This window comes from Typopeltis vanoorti, chromosome 23 (assembly GCF_054136105.1).
Source record: "Typopeltis vanoorti isolate ZY-2024b chromosome 23, IOZ_Tvanoo_1.0, whole genome shotgun sequence".
NCBI classification, from domain to species: Eukaryota; Metazoa; Arthropoda; class Arachnida; order Uropygi; family Thelyphonidae; genus Typopeltis; species Typopeltis vanoorti.
Genome location: NC_143571.1, coordinates 26,735,613 through 26,754,258, shown reverse-complemented (window position 1 = coordinate 26,754,258; position 18,646 = coordinate 26,735,613). Strand labels below are relative to the sequence as shown.

Below are 18,646 nucleotides of genomic sequence, written 5' to 3'. Positions count from 1 at the left end.
CGATCGGGGTTGGATCGAAAAGTGGGATACCGAAAGGAAACAGAAACTGAAACTAACAGAACTGTTATCAGTAGGAACATGGAATGTGCGGACACTCTGGATGTCAGGAAAATTAGAACTACTTCGTGAGGAAATGAAGAGAATATCGGTGGGATATACTAGGATTGGCAGAGATGAGATGGACATCATCTGGAGAGATCAATGGATGCAAAATAATATAGTCAGGACATGACACCATGCACGAAGCAGGAGTTGGCTTCCTTCTCAGCAAAAGAGCTTGAGAGGCACTGTTAGGCTACAAACCAGTTAATGAACGAATCATAGTAGCAAGATTTCAGGCAAAGCCATTCACCATATCAATAGTCCAGATATATGCACCCACATCTGACAACACAGATGAGGATATTGACTTATTCTACAAAGATCTGACAGAGACAATAGAAACAATACCAAAGCAAGATGTGTTAATTATTGAAGGAGATTGGAATGCCAAAGTTGGAATAGATAATGATGGTTGGGAAAAAGTCATGGGAAAATGGTTTCGGAGAAAGAAATGAACGAGGTGAAAAATTGTTAGAATTTGCTGTGGACCACGAGATGATGATCTGTAACACAAGATTCCAACAAAAGGAATGTAGAAAATGGACGTGGTGCTCAAATGATGGGAAAACCAAAAACATGATTGATATGATTATGATTAAAAGAAGATGGATAACATCAGTACAGCAATGTCGAACTTTTCAAGGAGCGGATATAGACTCGGACCATAGTTTAGTGATTGCAAACATCAAGATGAAATTGAAAAAGAAATATAAACCCCAACATCAGAATAGAAGAGATACAGCACAAATAAGTGAAGCAGAAATAGGAAGAAGGTAGAGAACAGTGTTAGCAGAGAAACTTAAAAGTGTGGAGAAAGAAAAAAACTCGAATTTAAGAGTGAAAAGAGTAATGAAGGCGATAGAAGATGCAGTTGAAGAAACAGTACCAGAAGAAGAGAAGATCAAGAAGAAATGGATTACACAAGAAACACTGAAGTTAGTACAGAAGAAAAGAATGTTGAAGATAAGAAGGGATACATCAGAACAAATAGAAGAGCAATATAAAAGAAAGTGTAATGAGGTGAAAAAAGCAGTCAGAATGGATAAAATGAAAAGGTTAGAAGCCCAATGCAACAATATAGAATAGTACTATGGAGAGCATAAAACAAGGGAGGTATACAAAATGATCAGAACCATTGATAGAAAGTGGCAACCAAAACAGACCACAATTAAAGATGAAAAGGGCAAAGTATTGATGAATAAAGAAAAAACTGTACAGCGGTGGACAAGATACTAGTGAGTTATATGAAGAAAAACTAGATTCAGATAGCATTGAGAAAACTCACTGAAGAATTGAAGCAGATATCACCACCAGGTAATGAGCATGATATGGACATTTTAAGAGGAGAGGTAGAAAAAGCAATAGGACGGCTAAAACACAACAAGAGTCCTGGTAACGATAACATTACTGGAGAAATGATTAAATATGGTGGTGAAAGTATGGTTACAGAAATGCACCAACTATGCAATATGGTATGGAAAGAAGGGAAAATGCCAGAGGAGTGGGTGAAATCAATATTAGTAACATTATACAAGAAAGGAAATAAGCTAGAATGTAAAAATTATAGAACAATTGCCTTGATAAGTCACCTTGGTAAAGTGATGATGATCATATTGACAGAAAGATTGAGAACACAGTTGGAAGCATACCTTGCAGACGAGAGCAGGATTTAGGAAGGATAGAACTACAATTCAACAGATTTTGATAATGAGGTTAATAGCAGAGAAAGCTAGGAGAAAAAAACAAAAACATACATACTTGCTTTGTTGACTTTCAGAAAGCATTTGACAGTATTGACCAGAAAGTGATATTGGCAGTTCTGGAATCCTATGGAATTGATAAAAAACTAATAGCTATATTAAAAGATGTTTACCAGAATGCAGTTGCAGCAGTTAGAATAGGTGATGATTTGGGGAAATGGTTTAAAACAAGCAGAGGTACTAGACAGGGAGATCCAATATCACCAAGCATTTTCATCGCACATCTAGAAAGAGCAATGGATAAAATGAAAGAAGATGCCAAAGGAATATCTGTACACGGAATGAGAATTAACAATCTGAGATTTGCAGATGACATTGTTATTATTGAAGAAGATGAAAGAGAACTACAAAAAACACTGAAATTGTTAAATGAGGAAGGGAAGAGATTTGGACATTATAAACTTTGAAAAAACAAAGGCAATGGTATTTGGTGAGAAGAACATGAAACAAAAGATACAAGTGGATGGAACTGGTATAGAAAATGTAGAACAATTCACATATTTGGGAAGTAAACTGACATATGACTTGGACTGTAAAAAAGAAATAAAGATCAGGATTGCAAAGGGAAGAACAAATCTGAAGGCCATGGATAACATCTGGAAAAGTAAAGTGATCAGTCTGCAAACAAAACTAAGAGTATTGGAAACATGCATCTTCAGCGGTGTACTGTATGGATCTGAAACGTGGGTAATAAATAAGGAATCAAGAAAAAGAATTTTGTCATTTGAAAGAACTTGTTACAGGAAGATTCTAAGAATAGGATGGGTACAGAAAATCACCAATGAAGAGCTCTATCAGAAGATACAACCAAAACAGAATCTAATGCAGAAGATTATAAAATGGAAGCTGCAATTATTTGGACACATCTGTAGAATGAGTGAGGACCGGAAGATAAAGACATTTATGTTTGGTATTTTGGATGGTTTCAACAGAAGAGGTAGACCATACAGAGAATGGATAGACGATATAAAAGACTGGTGTGGAATAGGTGTACAAAAACTGCGACACTGTGCACTGGACAAAGAAAGGTGGAAGAAGATAGTGAAACAGGCATCAGACATCAACGGGCAGTGAGCCCATGATTCGTGATGATGATGTAGTGCTGTCATAATAGCCTGAACATCTCTTGAGAGTACATATCAGAAAATTGATGGTGATAAACTTTGAATATTCTTATCTCACTTTAAAATGACAATCGTGAGCTTCGACATTACAGCCTTATTCACATGTATACCATTACAGGATAATTTTGAGCATTTAAAGAAAAATTTTCATCAGATATTATTAAACTTTAATTTTGCATTCTGGCTATTTCACCAACAGAAGAAAAGATAATCAAGTCAGTATGAATAGTTATAGGCAAGTACTCTGTCTTGACAATTTTTGATGCGATTCATCTTGTTCAGTTGTTTTTGAATATATGAGTTGGGAAGGGTTCTGAAAAACAACTAGAACAAAAATGATATTAAAGCAACTGGTATCACCACGAGAAAGAATATATGAGGATATAAGAATATAAGTTACCTTCATAACTCTGCTAGTAGTATGTTCTTTCTTGTGATTATATCGGTTTCTTTAATATAATTTTTGTCTAGGTGTTTATTAGAACTTTCCATACCCCCCCCCCCCCCCTCATATTTTCCCAACCTCATGTTCAGTATTGTTTCACAGAGGGTGGATATGCTATCTGGCCTAAGATAGGTCAGATCTTATGCATTCATATTTGTGGACTCAAATGAACATCTCTTTTAGCTCACAAATACAAATGCATAAAAACCAGCCTTTCATCTAATGATTATAATACAGCTTTCAGTTCATTTGTAATAATGAATAGTGTTAGCATACAAGAATGCTGTTGCAAAATGCCCTTTTGAAGTTGCATATTGAAAAGTGTTTAAGCACTTATTAAGAATCATTTTTTCTTTTATACATGATTAGAGAAGTGGATGAATAGTGGCAGCTAGTTGTGGAGCACCATCCATGGAATACCTATAAGAAAGCCATAATGCAGAAACAGTGTCTCTGGAAAAGCACTCGGAGGGAAGTCATTGAAAAAAGGAACATCTATTAAGCAAATAATTCTCTTCTGGAATACAATCGAGCATTCCAATGTCGGTTTTTGAGTTGTGATCCCAGATGTGAGAGCAGTATTCTAAAGTTGGGTGGATTTGGAATTTATAAAGTGGTAGGATTTGAGCAGAATAGAAATAATGTTTAGAATGAAAACGTTTTTGGAGGCTAAAGAGGCTAAGGACATGTTTATGCCAGGTATGGGCTAGATGCACAAAAATCATCTCAAGAAGAGAAAACTGGTCTTGGTTGGGGGAAGTATTATTAAAAGTGAGCCATGATCTTCTTTTTTGGAAATAAGGCTGGATTGTGTTTTAGTAGCATTAAAATTTACTAAATTATCTTCATCCTGCTAGAAGATTGTTTAAGGCATTGATCATCAAAAATCTTGAAGCTTGAGTCATCTGAGTATTACAAGGTTTTGTGAATGATGAAGAATGTTAGAAAATATCATTGACATATTGGAGAAAGAGTGTAGGTGAAGGCACAGAGCCTTGGGATATACTTTGGAATTGATGGAAAAATCAGAAAAGGAGCCATCCATCATGTCATGCAATGAATGACCAGAGAGGAAGCTGGCAATCCATTCACAAAAAGTAAGAGAGAGACCATAAGATGGAAGCTTGGAAAAAAGGCATAATGCAAAGGTCGATCAAATGTCTTAGAATGAGATTCTTCAAATCTTTCTATGGCCTGTGTCCAAAAGTGGATAAGGTTAGTGAGGAGGTCTACTGTAGAATAAGAATAGCAGAATCCATCACTAATTAACCATTGGATCTCCAGGCAGTGATAAGCAGGTTGATGACTTTATCCATCACTTTTGAGAGTATTGAGTTGTGGGCAATAGTTTGATGGCTGACTTGTTTTCCTTTTTAGGAATAGGAACAATAAAGATTGCTTCTGTGTTTTTGCTGGATAGACCAGATGAGTAGAATAGCTTATATAGGCAATACATGATGGATATTTGTTAGGCTTTCGGGTATTTTTCTGATGTCCTTCTGATTTGAAAGGTCAGAGAAGGGTATACTGAAGGAAGTTTCTGGAATAGTTGAATATTTACCTTGGTTATCTAAACAAGAGTTACAGGAGAAGACTGATACCAAGAGGTATCAGTCTTGCTTTATCTTTAGGAGGACCATTGTTCCATTATGATGAGAGAGGGGGGAGGGATAAAAGCATTGTAGAGCAGAAGTTCAAGTTTTGCCCAACAGCCTTGGCATGGGACCAGAAAGCTTGACTACCATTTGAGTAGGAGGCAAGCTTAGTACATTTGGGCCCATACAAAGTCAGCATTAGATTTGCTGATGATTTTTTGCATTTGTTATAGGCTGTAATGTAAAATGAATGAGAAGCCAGAGTCTTTAGCCATTGAGTTTGTTGCATTTTTGGTTTGGACTGCTTTGGCACATGTGATGGTAGTCCACTCACAAATGATCAGTGGGAGATCATATGATGGTAGCTTGGTAAGAAGTCTGTAATGCCAAACTGAGATGAAAACATCAAGAGTGACCATAGAAGAGAAGTAGTGTTTAGTAGAACCAACAAAAAAAAGTACAGATTATTTTGGTATGGATGTTATGTTTATGCCAAGTATGGGGTAGATGCAAAAATCAGCTCAAGAAGAGAAAACTGGTCTTGGTATACCTTCATCCAAAGCCTTGGAATACCAATGCTTTGGTATTCCAAGTCTGGGATTTTGAGTAGAATGGAGAATAAAGGTTTTCATCCCATCAAATAACTTCAGTTATTAGATCAGAGCAAGGAATTGTGAGACCCAATAATCAGACCATGGAAATGAGGTATAATATCCTAAAGGTCATCCTAATTGGCAATTGTATGGCAAGTTGATATTGCTTTTGTGGCTCAAGAGGAGATCTAATAGTGATGTGTTTGGAGGAAGCTAGTTTTAAAAAAAAGTGCATGGTGCTAGTATTATCTAGGATTCTAGTTGGTAGGTAGGATTCTAATAGGGTAGGTTAACAGTTTGTATTGGATCACTACTAACAGCAGACACTTCAGCTTGTCTTCTATCTTGGTCTGTGCAGATAGAGAAGGGGAGTCAGTCCTAATCATGGATGTTGAGCCACAAAAGCAATATTCAAGGAAGGTTATCTGATTTTTGTTGATTAGACTTGTCACCTGTCAGAGATTGAATAATCAAACATGTCAGTATGATCATCAGAATTATTAGAATGATAAAGACAGCAAATGAGGCAACAAAATAAGGAAAGCGAATCTTGATCCAAAGCAGATCATATAATTCCTTTATAAGAGATTACAGTTTTAATAACTTTTGGCATGGGATATCAGACATGAAAGCATATTATCTACCATTAAAAAACTTAAGTGAGCTGTAGCCTTAGAGGATACTAGTTGAGGTTCACTAATGAGTAACAGATTGGGTTTGAATGTCTGAAAAATTTATTGTACATCTACAATGTGTACTACCACTTGGACACTCAAACCCTTCAGACATTTAAGATGAGTTGTGGAGTGTATTTCAGATGGCCCAGTAGGCTAAAATGCTTATCCTAAAATTTTGAAAAAATTTTATGCTATACAAAAATAATTGTCCCATTATTCTCATCCCTCAAATATGAAAGCTTCAGTTTTTAGTGAATTGTTATTTAAGAAAAAAAAAAATCCTCTTAGTTGTATCTAATATCAGGTCATCCCAAAAGTAATGTCAAATAACACCATGTAGTCATGGTGATATTTGAGAAATATCTCCGAGGTATGCACATTGTTTCTATACCGATGCGGTAGAAATAACAAGAACGTGTGGTTTTAGCAAATAAAAAAAGAGTGGATGAGGTAGATGCTGAAGTCAATTTTAGAAGGATACTTTACAAGAATGTTAAGCGACAAATGCAGTGGGTTCATTCAGGGGAACAAGCTAAACCTCAGCTAAAACAAGACCTTCACCCTCAGAAGGTTTGTTAAGTGTTTGGTAGGATGTGGCTGTTTTATACACTTTGAACTCTTGCCACAAAACCAAACAATCACAGCTGAAGTACACTGTGAAAAACTTGATTGACTGAATGGAAAACTGAAAGAAAGGATGTTCTCTGGTCATTCAAAAGGGTGTTTTCACCAAGATTGAGGAACTCTGCTGGGAAAAGCTTCCCCATCCTCTGTAGTCTCCTGATCTTGCACCTTCAGATTGCTGCTTATTTCAAAGTTTGCAACATTTCATGAATAAAAAACAGTATGATATTAGAGGCACTGAAATTGAGCCTGTGTGACTTGAATTCTGTAAAAATGGGATTATGAAGCTTTCACAATATTGGAAGAGCATTATTGATTCAAATGGAGAATATATACATGATTAAATTAGCAAGTGACTTATTTTTTATATCCTTTCAAAACAATGCTAAAAACATTACTTTTGGGATGACCTGATGCATTATCTTTCTTCGAAATCCAAATTACTGTTATTTGTCTGAACTCCAGTTGTATTGTTATGTGTTATATTTTGGTGTCTTAAGGTGTTTCTAACTACATTAGTCTACCTGGATCTTGGTGTTCCTCTGGTTTTTTTTTTTTTTCTGCCACGTGGTTTAGCAAATTCTCTCCCATTAGAGTGATTAGGTGATGAGCATTCTGCAGGAAACCTTTTAATTTTAATATTGAAAATTTTAATATTACAAATTAAGCAGTATGTAATTACTTTCATTTTCTTCTCCTTCAGGTAATTTGGAAGAACTTGTGAAGCATGGTCTTCGTGCATTGCGAGAATGCCTACCAAATGAGGTTGGATTGTCAGTGAAGAATGTATCAGTTGCCATTGTTGGAAAAGAAACAGATTTTACTATTTATGAAGATGATGCAGTTAAGCCATATGTATCCTTTTTTTTTTCTTTTTTTTTTTTTTTTTTGCAAGTTGAAAAAATATGTTATTTAGCACCTCTAGGGAGTTCTAGGATGAAGTGGAGATCTGCTTAATAGACAGTGCGCTTGTCACTACTACTCATTCCACTCCTTCACCAAGAAAAAAATCTAGTTCTCAAGTCTACTAACCTACACTCTTACTCATCTTCTAGTAATGATTGCTCGTCTCCCCACCCTCTGCTATATATAAAAAAAAAAGTTGGTATATGGCAAGGGGTGGAGAGACTGTTCAACAGGATGTATAGCATATTTCCCATAATGTCCTTATTCACCATTCTATAGACCCAATATCATCTTGGTTATTTTCAGAATCCTATAGACCAGATCTGAGTAGTTACATTCAACTCTCAGTATAACAAACTTGATCACTATAACAAAACTGCTAAGAAGTCATCACCAAAACCCGAAAAAAGACTATTGCATACTGTGATCCCTACAAGTTTGCTGATTCCCTATAGCAAACTTGTAGGGATCACAGTATGCAATAGTCTTTTTTCGGGAATCTACTGTACAATAGTATGTATATTAATTTCTAGTTGGCAGTATCTATTTTAGCAACAGTTCATTTCAATTAACAAGAGTTTTTGAACCTTTGGTTCATGTTTTTAAATCTTTTAAATTCTTTAAGCTTGAACTTTGGAGCTACTTTTTTTTTTTAATAACCTCAAAGTAATTAAATTTACTGGAAGATAGTTCGTAAATTACGATGAATTGCATTCCTTTAGGTTTGATTCCATTTCAGTACTGTTTATTCTGCTGTGATTATTTGAATTTCATCATTAATTTGGAAAAATAAATTCATTGTATTTGAATAAAAATAAACTAATTTTAAAATTATAAATTATTAAAGGTTTAATTAATTTGAAAAATTAAACGATGCTTTCCATGGCCATGTGTCCAAAGGTGATGTAGGCAAGGAGATTTACTCATCAATTAGATGATACTTCTCTGGTGATGAGTTTGACTTTCTCCATTAGTTTAGACAGGAATGAGGTGAGAGCAGCAGGATGACAGTTTGATAGTAGACACCCAATATTTTTATTTTTTGGAATTGGCTGTGTATAGACTTCATATTGTAGACTAGATGCCAGTGAGTATAACATAGTATACAGATGTTAAAAGAGCAGTGTTAGTCAGGAGCACCTCTTGAGCACGGTGGGATGTCTTTTTTGCTAGTTGATCAAAATTCTTCTGTCTTTCAGGCAGAAGGCTATAGACAGGAAATGTTCCAGGTAAATGTGAGTTGATTTACCTTGGTCGTTTATGCAGGAGTTGGATGGCATGAAGTTAGCTTTTCTTCAGATGTTGCAATACTGCTATCTATAAGGAAGTGGAATCTGAGATTCCACTTCCTTATATTAACATATTTAGGCTACCAGTCTCCAGCAGATCTGGAGACTGGTAGCCTAAATATGATAAAAGCTTTCTCGATAAAGGACTCATTAAAACCATTTTTCATAAAAGCAGTCTCTTCCCATGGGACACTTGTTTGTGTTGGAGGGAACTGCCAGTGATGGTACTACCCTTTTCATTTTTCCTGTATTCTTTGCTCTACTTCTCCTGAGTCCTTTTTTTCCAGTGAACTGGAGGTGATCCTGCTCTTGGCAGAGTGGCTATCCTAGTGGGCAGTCATGCTCCTTTCCATCATGTCCGTCTTAATACTGCTCTGGGAGCAGTAGTGATTTGCCTGTTTGTGAGATTCCCTATTACGGTATGTTAAATTTATTTACTGCCAGGTGTTAAGATAAATGAAATCAATCTTATCTTGCAACTGCCTGGGTTTATACTTCTTATGGGTGACTTTAATGGGTATAACCCTCTGTGGTGTAATGTCCACACCAATGAACAAAGTCGTATCATTGAACATAACCTCGACAATAATGATCTCACCTTTTGAATAATAGACTCGCTCATTACTTTCTTTCAAATGACTACCTGCTCATATTCTGCAGTTGATCTTAAAATCTGCTCCTCTGCCATTTTTCCAATGCTCATCACATGGGATGTCAAAGATAACATTCATGGAAGTGATAATTTTCCCATTATTTGCACAATGTCTTCACACAAAGTGTTTTCTCCTACACAGATGCTTGTGGACAATGGATCAGGCTGACAGGTACACTTTCCATCTTGCAAAATTTAATGTTGATACAATCAATCAAACACCTATTCAGTGAAGCAGTAAAGTGTATAACAGACTGCAATGTACAGGCAGCAACAGCCTCAGTTCCAAAAACATCATCTCCATTTTCTCTCTGTCCAAGGCCTCGGTAAAACCCAGCATGCCAGACAGCCAAAAAAGAGCATGGGATATATTTTGCAGAAACCCCACCACATCAAACTCTCAATAGCTTTTAAGCGTGATCGGGTAAAAGCACATTATGTGAGATAACAGAGTCAAAAGCAATCTTGGATATGATTTACTTCATCGATTAATCAGAGAACTAGTGCACAAATCATATTGGTTAAAATCCGGAAAATGAAAAGTAGATACAGAACACACCATTTGGTCTATCTTAGACCATAATGGATGTGTTATTACTAATTCCAATGTTATTGCGAACATTTTGCCAGAATCTCAGCAACAGCTTCCTATCCTCCTGAAAATTTGATATTGAAAGAGCAACAAGAGAAACCGCAGAAAATTTTTTCTAACAATGGGCTTGCCATACAATTAGCAATTGGTTAAGGAGGAACTAAATAGAGCTTTACTGTCTCACCTTAGTGCAATAGGTCCTGGTGGCGTTTTTATGAAATGATAAAACATTTTCTGTGGATCTCCTTCTCTTAGTATACAAGAGAATACTTGCTGAGGAAGAGTTTCTGGATTCTTGACATAAATAATTATGGACCTGGTGCTCTGACCAACTGCTAAAGTTAAATGTTAAAGATACCAAGCTATTTTAAACCTGGTTTTACTCCATTTCCCAAGTAAGCAAACAGACAAGTAACCCAAGTATTGCAAGTCTGGGTGACCCCACACATAGTGTGCGGTCACCCAGACGTAGTCACCCCACATGTAGTATGGAGTTGCCTTAACTTGCAATACTAACGCCTGCAAGTATTGCAAGTCTGGGTAACCCAGACTTGCAAATACTTGCAGGTGCAAACTTGACTTGTTTGTCTGTTTGCTTTCTTGGGAAATGGAGTAAAACCAGGTTTAAAATAGCTTGGTATCTTTAACATTTATAACATTTATTATACCCAAGGTAAAATACTTTCTACATCTATCTCTCATCCTGAGATTTTTATTTAATAAGGTTAAAACACTTTATGGTAACTTGTTCTGGTAAAATACTTATAAGCTCTGTATTACTAAAATCTTGGTATTTCTAGCCTGGTTCCCACTGATGAGACCTTAATAAAGGTCAAAACCGGTCTGGGTAGTGGCCCCCCCTTGCCTTTAATACACAGCATCATACATCTCCTCCAGGAGATGTGCTTTGCATTAAGGGTAAATATTAAGAATAGTGATCAGAGCTTATCCACCTTTACCACGAGTTGCCTTGGCTTGCACTACGTGTGGGGTCACCCAGACTAGCAATACCTGCAGGTGCAAACTTGACTTATTCGTCTCTTTGCTTACTTGGGAAATGGAGTAAAACCAGGTTTAAAATAGCTTGGTATCTTTAACAATTATACCCAAGGTAAAATACTTTCTACACACACACACACACACACACACACACACACATATATATATATATATATATAAACTTTTCTGCTAGAGCTTGTATATGTGGGGCAGCCAATGTAATATACTACTGGTCTTAATGAAACACGTGGCTTATGGATCTTGGGAAGACTATATAATCTGAGTTGGTAAGCATAAAAGATTTTAAGTTTTTTCTTTAATTTTTCACCCAACTGGCGATGTTATCAAACCAGTTGACTATTAATTTGGCTGTTGGTCAGATCAGATGAGGGGGGGACAATAAGTACAGAAATCACGTAGCATTAAGGATATCTTGTATGACTACTGCTTTGCCCTTGTCAGCCCAGGTAATAAGATTACTGACAATTGATTTTTTTTTAGACAACTGAGTGCTTTAAATTCTGAAAGTGTAATGTTTAGAAGGTGGTAGTTTTGCTTTAAAGAGAATCGTGGCTATTAGAAAGCAGAGTTTGTCGTCAACCTTAGAAGCTACTGAATGTAAGCCTCTAAGATATAATCCATAATAGGTAACCTACTTGGAGAGACTGCACGTTCATGACCTTTGGCTAATACAGAGATCTATTCCTGAGTAACAGGATGTCCTGATAAATTTATTACCAAATTATTCTGGTTGTTTGTAATCTTACTAGATTGAACCATAGAGCAATTGACTAGCAAGTTAATTTTTTATATACGAGATAAGAGTCAAGTCAAAAACTCACTTATAGAAATCCAAGGAAATATGTAAAAGCCTCCGTAGCACAATTGGTAGAACAGCAGAACATTGTGCCCTTCGATTGGAAAAGCTGGGTTCGATTCTCGTCATGACGAGGGGAAACCTTATATGGGCTTTTTCAGTTGAAGATGAGTTAGCCAATCTCATATGGGAGTAACAGGGTTTTCTTTCCTGGAAACTCGGATTTTTTTATCCTATGTACAAACAAATCGGCCTTCAGAACACATGCAGTTTACAGACAAAAAATACTGTTGTTGGCGATGGTGGGCAGTAGGAGAATTAAGTAGTAGTGGAGAGGGTGAGATGTATTTAGTGAAGTAGAGTAGATCAATAGAATTTTAAGCTTCCTTAGAGATAATGACAAAAGAAAGCAAACAGCATTAGTCCTGTACCTTGGATCTTGACTGTGAGAGGTGCTATCAAGCAAACTGATCTGGTATGTCTAGCAGTACTGGATAGTCTCTCTCTCTTAATCAGGATTATGGTGCTATTTTCAGAATTGAAAGGAGTACTAAAGCATTATTGATGCTTATCCAGAGGGATGGGATGCAAGTAAAAGTGCTTAGAAGACCGAAATGCAAGACTTAATGACCTGATAAGTAGTCATTTCGATGAAAATTGTTGATAGGAAGCCATTAATAATATAAACTACATGGTAGCATTAGTATCCTGTATACCCCTAAAGAATGCATATGAGGAATTGATAATTATGGTTTATTCCATATAATTTTTTGCTTAGCTGCATAAAGCAGCTTTTATAATAGTTTTATGATCCCTGTAAACCAGACTCCTATAATCTAGCATGGAATGTTTTTGAAAATACTTTTTCCCTCAGATGTTCCCTGCCAAAGCAGTGGACATATGAAATGATTGGCTTTTCTACTTTGATGTAGGCTTTAAGAAAAATAAATAACATTCTTGATATACTCATCTTCCTTGGGCAGCCTGTGCAAGTTCTCTGTCTTTTGCATATTTACATTTTTCAAGTTCACTGCTGAATAATTACATTTGCAATTTTACAATCATCATGACAATAGATAATTTTAAATGAAATTGCATTTTTGCAATGAACGTTTCATGTTAAGTCTTCCACTTCAAACGAAATAAAACAGCAGGCTTAACTCTAAGAACGATGAATTATGCATTATTCACTTTGACTGGAAGCATAAATTCATGGGTGAACTTAATTTTTAATCTTTTTCAGAACAGGTAAGAATATTATAAGAAAAATACTAATGCATTACATATGAAATGAAATTTGCATCCATTAAATTTGTTTGCACATTATTATTTTACTAGAATTCTAGGTCTTTGTGCATAAAGTATAAACGGAACCTAAATTTCTCTTTCAGTAGTTTTTTTAATTGATTTTTTTTTTATGAAAAAAATATTTTTTACTAAATAATTGATACATTGTCAGCAGTAGCTTTGGAATCACTGCCCTAAGTTTGTTTTTTTATATACATGTGTTGCCTTCTGTTGGGTGGAAACATCAAGTTTCTCTTAGCATTACTTTGGCCATGCATAACAGATCAAGCTTTGTTAGATAGACTTCAGAGAAATTTTCCATGGGGAAATTTTAAGTTAAACTATTTACAAAAAAGTCATCTATCTCTGGATCGATATTACACATGTTGCTATGTATTGACCAACCAGAAAACCAATCAGTACTATACTGCATCAGGCCTGTATCCTGTAGTACCATTTTTGATTCCATTTTATATTAGTACTTTCAAAATGTTTTGGTAAACATGTGAAGGATATATCTTAAATGCTTAACAGATGTTAGTTGTGTAAGATATAGTCTTTACCTGTTTATCAAAGCATTTTAGAACTAGTATAAAAATGGAATCAAAATGTTTCTAAACTACAGGATATGGACCTGATACATATATGGTTTAGTTCTGTAATACATTGTAGTTACTGTCATTTATCAAAAGAGAAAGTTTCTTAAATTTATTATCAGCTAGCTGGTATTGAAGGTGAAGAAAGGGTACGTCATCCTGTAGCAGAAGAAAGACCCATGGAAGAAGATGCAGAACCTCCTCCTCTTCCAGCAGATCCATCTCCTGAGGTTCCAGTTGTAGATGAAGGAATGAACATTGATTAATTTCTTTTAGCACATAATGTTAATTACCTGTAAAATGTTTTCTCTCATAAATGTTTTTAATTAAAAGTTGGAAAAGATTTGCAGTTTGTGGCGAATATATTACACAAACCCATATTACTAGATTCATATCCAGTTTTTTTTTTTTTTTTTCTTTCTAAATTGGTCTTATTTAACGGACCAATTGTCTTATTTAACAGACCAATTTAGCAATACGGTTTTACAAAAAGTGTAAGGGGATGCAGGAATTTTTTTACAAAAAAGGGAGGTGTGTCCTTAGAAAGTTTGACAACCAATCCCTTCAGGTATTAATGATGCACAGTACTTTCCTGATACCCTTGTTTTTAATTTTTCCACGTGTCATTAATTTTGTTCAGGACTGTAGGTAAGTTTTATTTTTAAGTGCAGATCAGATCCTCCTCCTCCTCCTCCTTCATCATACCCTCTTTTACCTTGCAGTGTCGAAGGTTTATTAATCATCGGACCTCAAACCGTTCACAGGATAAGGTGGTCACCCCTATGCCCTGTAGTGATATCAGACAAATGTAGCAGACAAATCGGCCTTAAGTTCTCAAGGCCGATTTGTCTGCTTTGTGGGATGAAAAACCGTACTGTCTATGCCTAAGACCGGCTAACTTGGCTATGGCTGAGGAAGATCCTTCGGTTCCTCACATCACCTATGGGAATGGAACCTAGGACACTCCTTCCCCAGGCATATGGTTGTGAACTGCACAGCCACTAGGCTAACCGTGCAGATGCGAATCAGATCCATATGCTAGAAATGGAACACTCTTGTATATATGTTCATGGTTTCGTGTTTTGCTGATTTCTTTCTCACTCTTTGCTTTTAATATGTTTAATTAGTGTGCTGTCTACTTTTGTATTCAATTTGCCCAAGTAGCAAAAATATATTACTCGTGCTTTAGGTTCACTATTGATAATGTCAGAGAGTGCACTTTAATATCACTTTTTGTAATCATGTGGTAGAACATATACAGATAACATCTGACATAGTGTACGACCTTGCCTTTATCTTATTTAAATCAAGCCACATTCAAACTTGTATAATTTGGTATATCCAGTTGTTTCTTGAATTAAATGCATGTTATTTTGTAATACCCCACAAAAAGGGGCCAAACTTGAGCACATTTAGTGAAGTGAACATCAAGTTCAGTAAGCTGGGAACTTTGCTCTAGACTTTTTTTTTTTTTTTTTTTTTTTTTTTTTTTTTTCAAGCTTCTCATAAGTCAGAAAGGGCAATGCTGGGCAGCAAAAGCATTTATAATATAAAGATTTACAAATATACAGGCCATGGAATTCAAACTTAGTGGATGACAAAATAGTGGTTTGAAAGTATACTGTAAAATTCAGCAAAGCTGTAAGTAAAATTATTTGCCTTATTATTTTGAAAAAATGAATGCTTGTGGTGTATCACTGTCTGTCCACCATATTGCTTGTCTTCACTGATTTAATGTTGTGTGTTGGATTTTGATAGCTAATGTGACATATAATAGTAGAATACAATAGTGCCCATCTTTGCCTTGTATATGCTCATGACAAAAAAAAAGCAAAATGCTTCAATCATAACCCTTTGATACCACTTTAAGACTGTCACAATCAACTCAAATGAAACTCAGTATAAATTTCTATACACTTGAATCTCAGTTATGGCAAATGCATATGGACCATATGAATAATTTGCTGTCATAAAGGAAATTCACTATAGCAGTGTGTCTACAGGACTTTGGCAAGGAATTTCACATAGTTGTTATAGTTTGGTTATAATAGTCAGAGCTTTAGAAATCCACATGCCATAGGTGAGTTATCATAGATAAGTTTCAGTTCCATTCTAAATGCATTCTTAATATATTTTCTTTGCATAATTTACTTTAAAAAAAAGAAAAAGAAAAAAACATCTCAGTCACTGTCAAGTTATTTGATCACTTGGATGGTTGTCAACAAATTTATTGAAGTTTTATTTCCAACTATCTGAAAATAAAAGCAAATTTTTCATATGAATATTTATTTAAATGAGATCACCGTGATCCTTTCCAATAAATAAATTTTATAATCAAATCAATGCATTCATTCAGTTTGATGTTAAATTTACACTAGTATAATACAGTATGCCCAACATATGTAACAGACATTCTCTAATTTAAAAAAAAAAAAAATTGTGCTTTTCTCACAATATAATTTCATTAAAAAAGAAACTTGTAACTATAAACACAAGTTAAAATTGGCACAATTTGATTAAATATTGTAGTATACCTATATATCTTATTCTCATCATCATCATCAAATTCCTGCCATGTACCCTCAAGGGGTGTACAGGATATGACAGTAATACATGAAAAAATTACATCATTACTAACTTCCTATCTACAATTTTCCTCCAAATCAGTCTGTTACTTGTCAAGACTCCAACATTATCAGATCTTATATTTCTATCGTCTAAGGCACTTTGTACCGTATCAATCCACCTATATCTTGGTCTTCCTCTGGGTCGTTTTCCTGCCAACCTGGCAGAGAACACTTGTTTTGCTAATCTTTCCTCTCCCATTCTATTTAAGTGACCATACCATCTGAGATTAGCTCTGCTAACGCATTCCTGGATGCTGACAATGTCAAGTTCTTTCCTAATATCCTCATTTTTAATATGATATTGCCATTGATGCCATCTGTTCACGCCTCTAATCTTTCTCAGGACTCTCATATCTGCGGTCTCTAGTCTTTGGTCAAGTGTTTTACTTCTGACCCAGCTCTCAGATCCATAAGTTAAAATTGGTTTGAACACAGTCTTGTATACAGCTAATTTAGTGTTCCGACTAATTTCTTTCTTATTCCATATGAATTTATTCAATTGACTTCCCACCATACCAGCTTTGCTGATTCTGTTGTCTATTTCTATATTTAGTTTACCATCTTCAGTAAAAATTGTGCCTAAGTAGCTGAAATGTTTTACTTGTTCCACAGGTTCTCCATTCACAACACAGTTGACATTTTCAATGATTCTGCCTATTTTCATTGTCTTTGTCTTTTTATTGCTGACCTTCATACCATATCTATTACAACAGCTATTCAATTTAGTCAGAGAATCTTGCAGACTTGTAGCGGATTTATTTAGAAGTATAACATCATCCGCATAAAGCAAAGAGCTGACATTAACATCTCCAGTTTTGATATCAGGTTTAATACCACATTCCTTCATAATGTGATCCATATAGATAATGAATAACAGAGGGGATAATGTACATCCTTGTCTCACACCAGATTTAACATTAAACCATCTTCCTGTACTTCAATTCTAACTGCTGACTCACAACTCAAATAAAGACTAAGTATTGCTTGATATAATGCCCCATTGACACCATATAACTGCAGCGTATTGAATAGATTCTCTCTTGGCACCTTGTCATATGCCTTTTCCAAATCGACAAAACTTAAATACAGATCTTTGTTATATTCCCATGCTTTCTCGACTATTTGTCGTAAAGTGAAGATCTGATCCTGACAGCCTCTATTTGGCCTGAATCCAGCTTGTTCTTCACCAAGCTTTTCTTCCACAATTCTTCTCAACCGTTTCTCAAGTATACTTGCATAGATCTTGCCAGGAACACTCAGTAGGGAAATACCTCTGTAATTCTCACATTCAGTTTTATTTCCCTTTTTATATATGGGTACTATGAGAGCTCTACTCCAATCATCGGGAATTCGTCCCTCTGTCCAGGCTTTCTGAACTATGCAGTGCAACCACTGTAAGACTTTTATACCACCATACTTCAGCATTTCTGGTCGAATATCATCTACTCCTGCTGCCTTTCCACATTTCAAGCCTTTGATGGCTTTTTCTACTTCAAGTATAGATATGTATTCCTGACTGCATGCCTGGTCAGTGTTTTTTATCACTGTGCTGTCATCACTGCTTGTTTCATTTAGCAGTTTTTCAAAGTAATTACTCCATACTTCAAGGATATCTTTTTCTCCTGTTTTCATTTCACCTATATCATCTCTAATTCCTTTTACAGCACTCTTTCCTCCATTCCTAAGCTTCTTCAACAACCTCCAGAATATTTTGCCACCTTCTTGATATTTATTTTCTATATTCTTGCCAAAGTCCTCCCATGACTTTTGTTTAGCTAGTTTTACACACTGTTTAGCTTTCTTACATTTGTCTCTGTATTCTGTAAGAGTAAAAGCTGACTTATTTGCCAGGAACTTTTGATATGCTTTCTTCTTTTCCTTCACTGCCTCTTTAACTTCCTGTGTCCACCAGGGAGTTCTGATTTTTTTATCTTTGCACACAACCTCACCACATGCCTCTC

At 35.6% G+C, this 18,646-nt stretch overlaps 1 protein-coding gene across 1 annotated transcript in view; it reads left to right on the top strand.

Annotated features, from left to right (window-relative positions):
* The window catches only part of Prosalpha6 (Proteasome alpha6 subunit), a 90,977-nt gene extending 76,576 nt beyond the window's left edge, over positions 1-14,401 (top strand). The window contains exons 7-8 of the mRNA XM_090412569.1: positions 7,624-7,775; positions 14,181-14,401. Of these exons, the coding sequence (XP_090268695.1) occupies positions 7,624-7,775; positions 14,181-14,324 (296 nt within the window). The 3' untranslated portion in view covers positions 14,325-14,401. The remainder of the gene's footprint in view (positions 1-7,623; positions 7,776-14,180) is intronic.
* Positions 14,402-18,646: the final 4,245 nt, after the last annotated feature.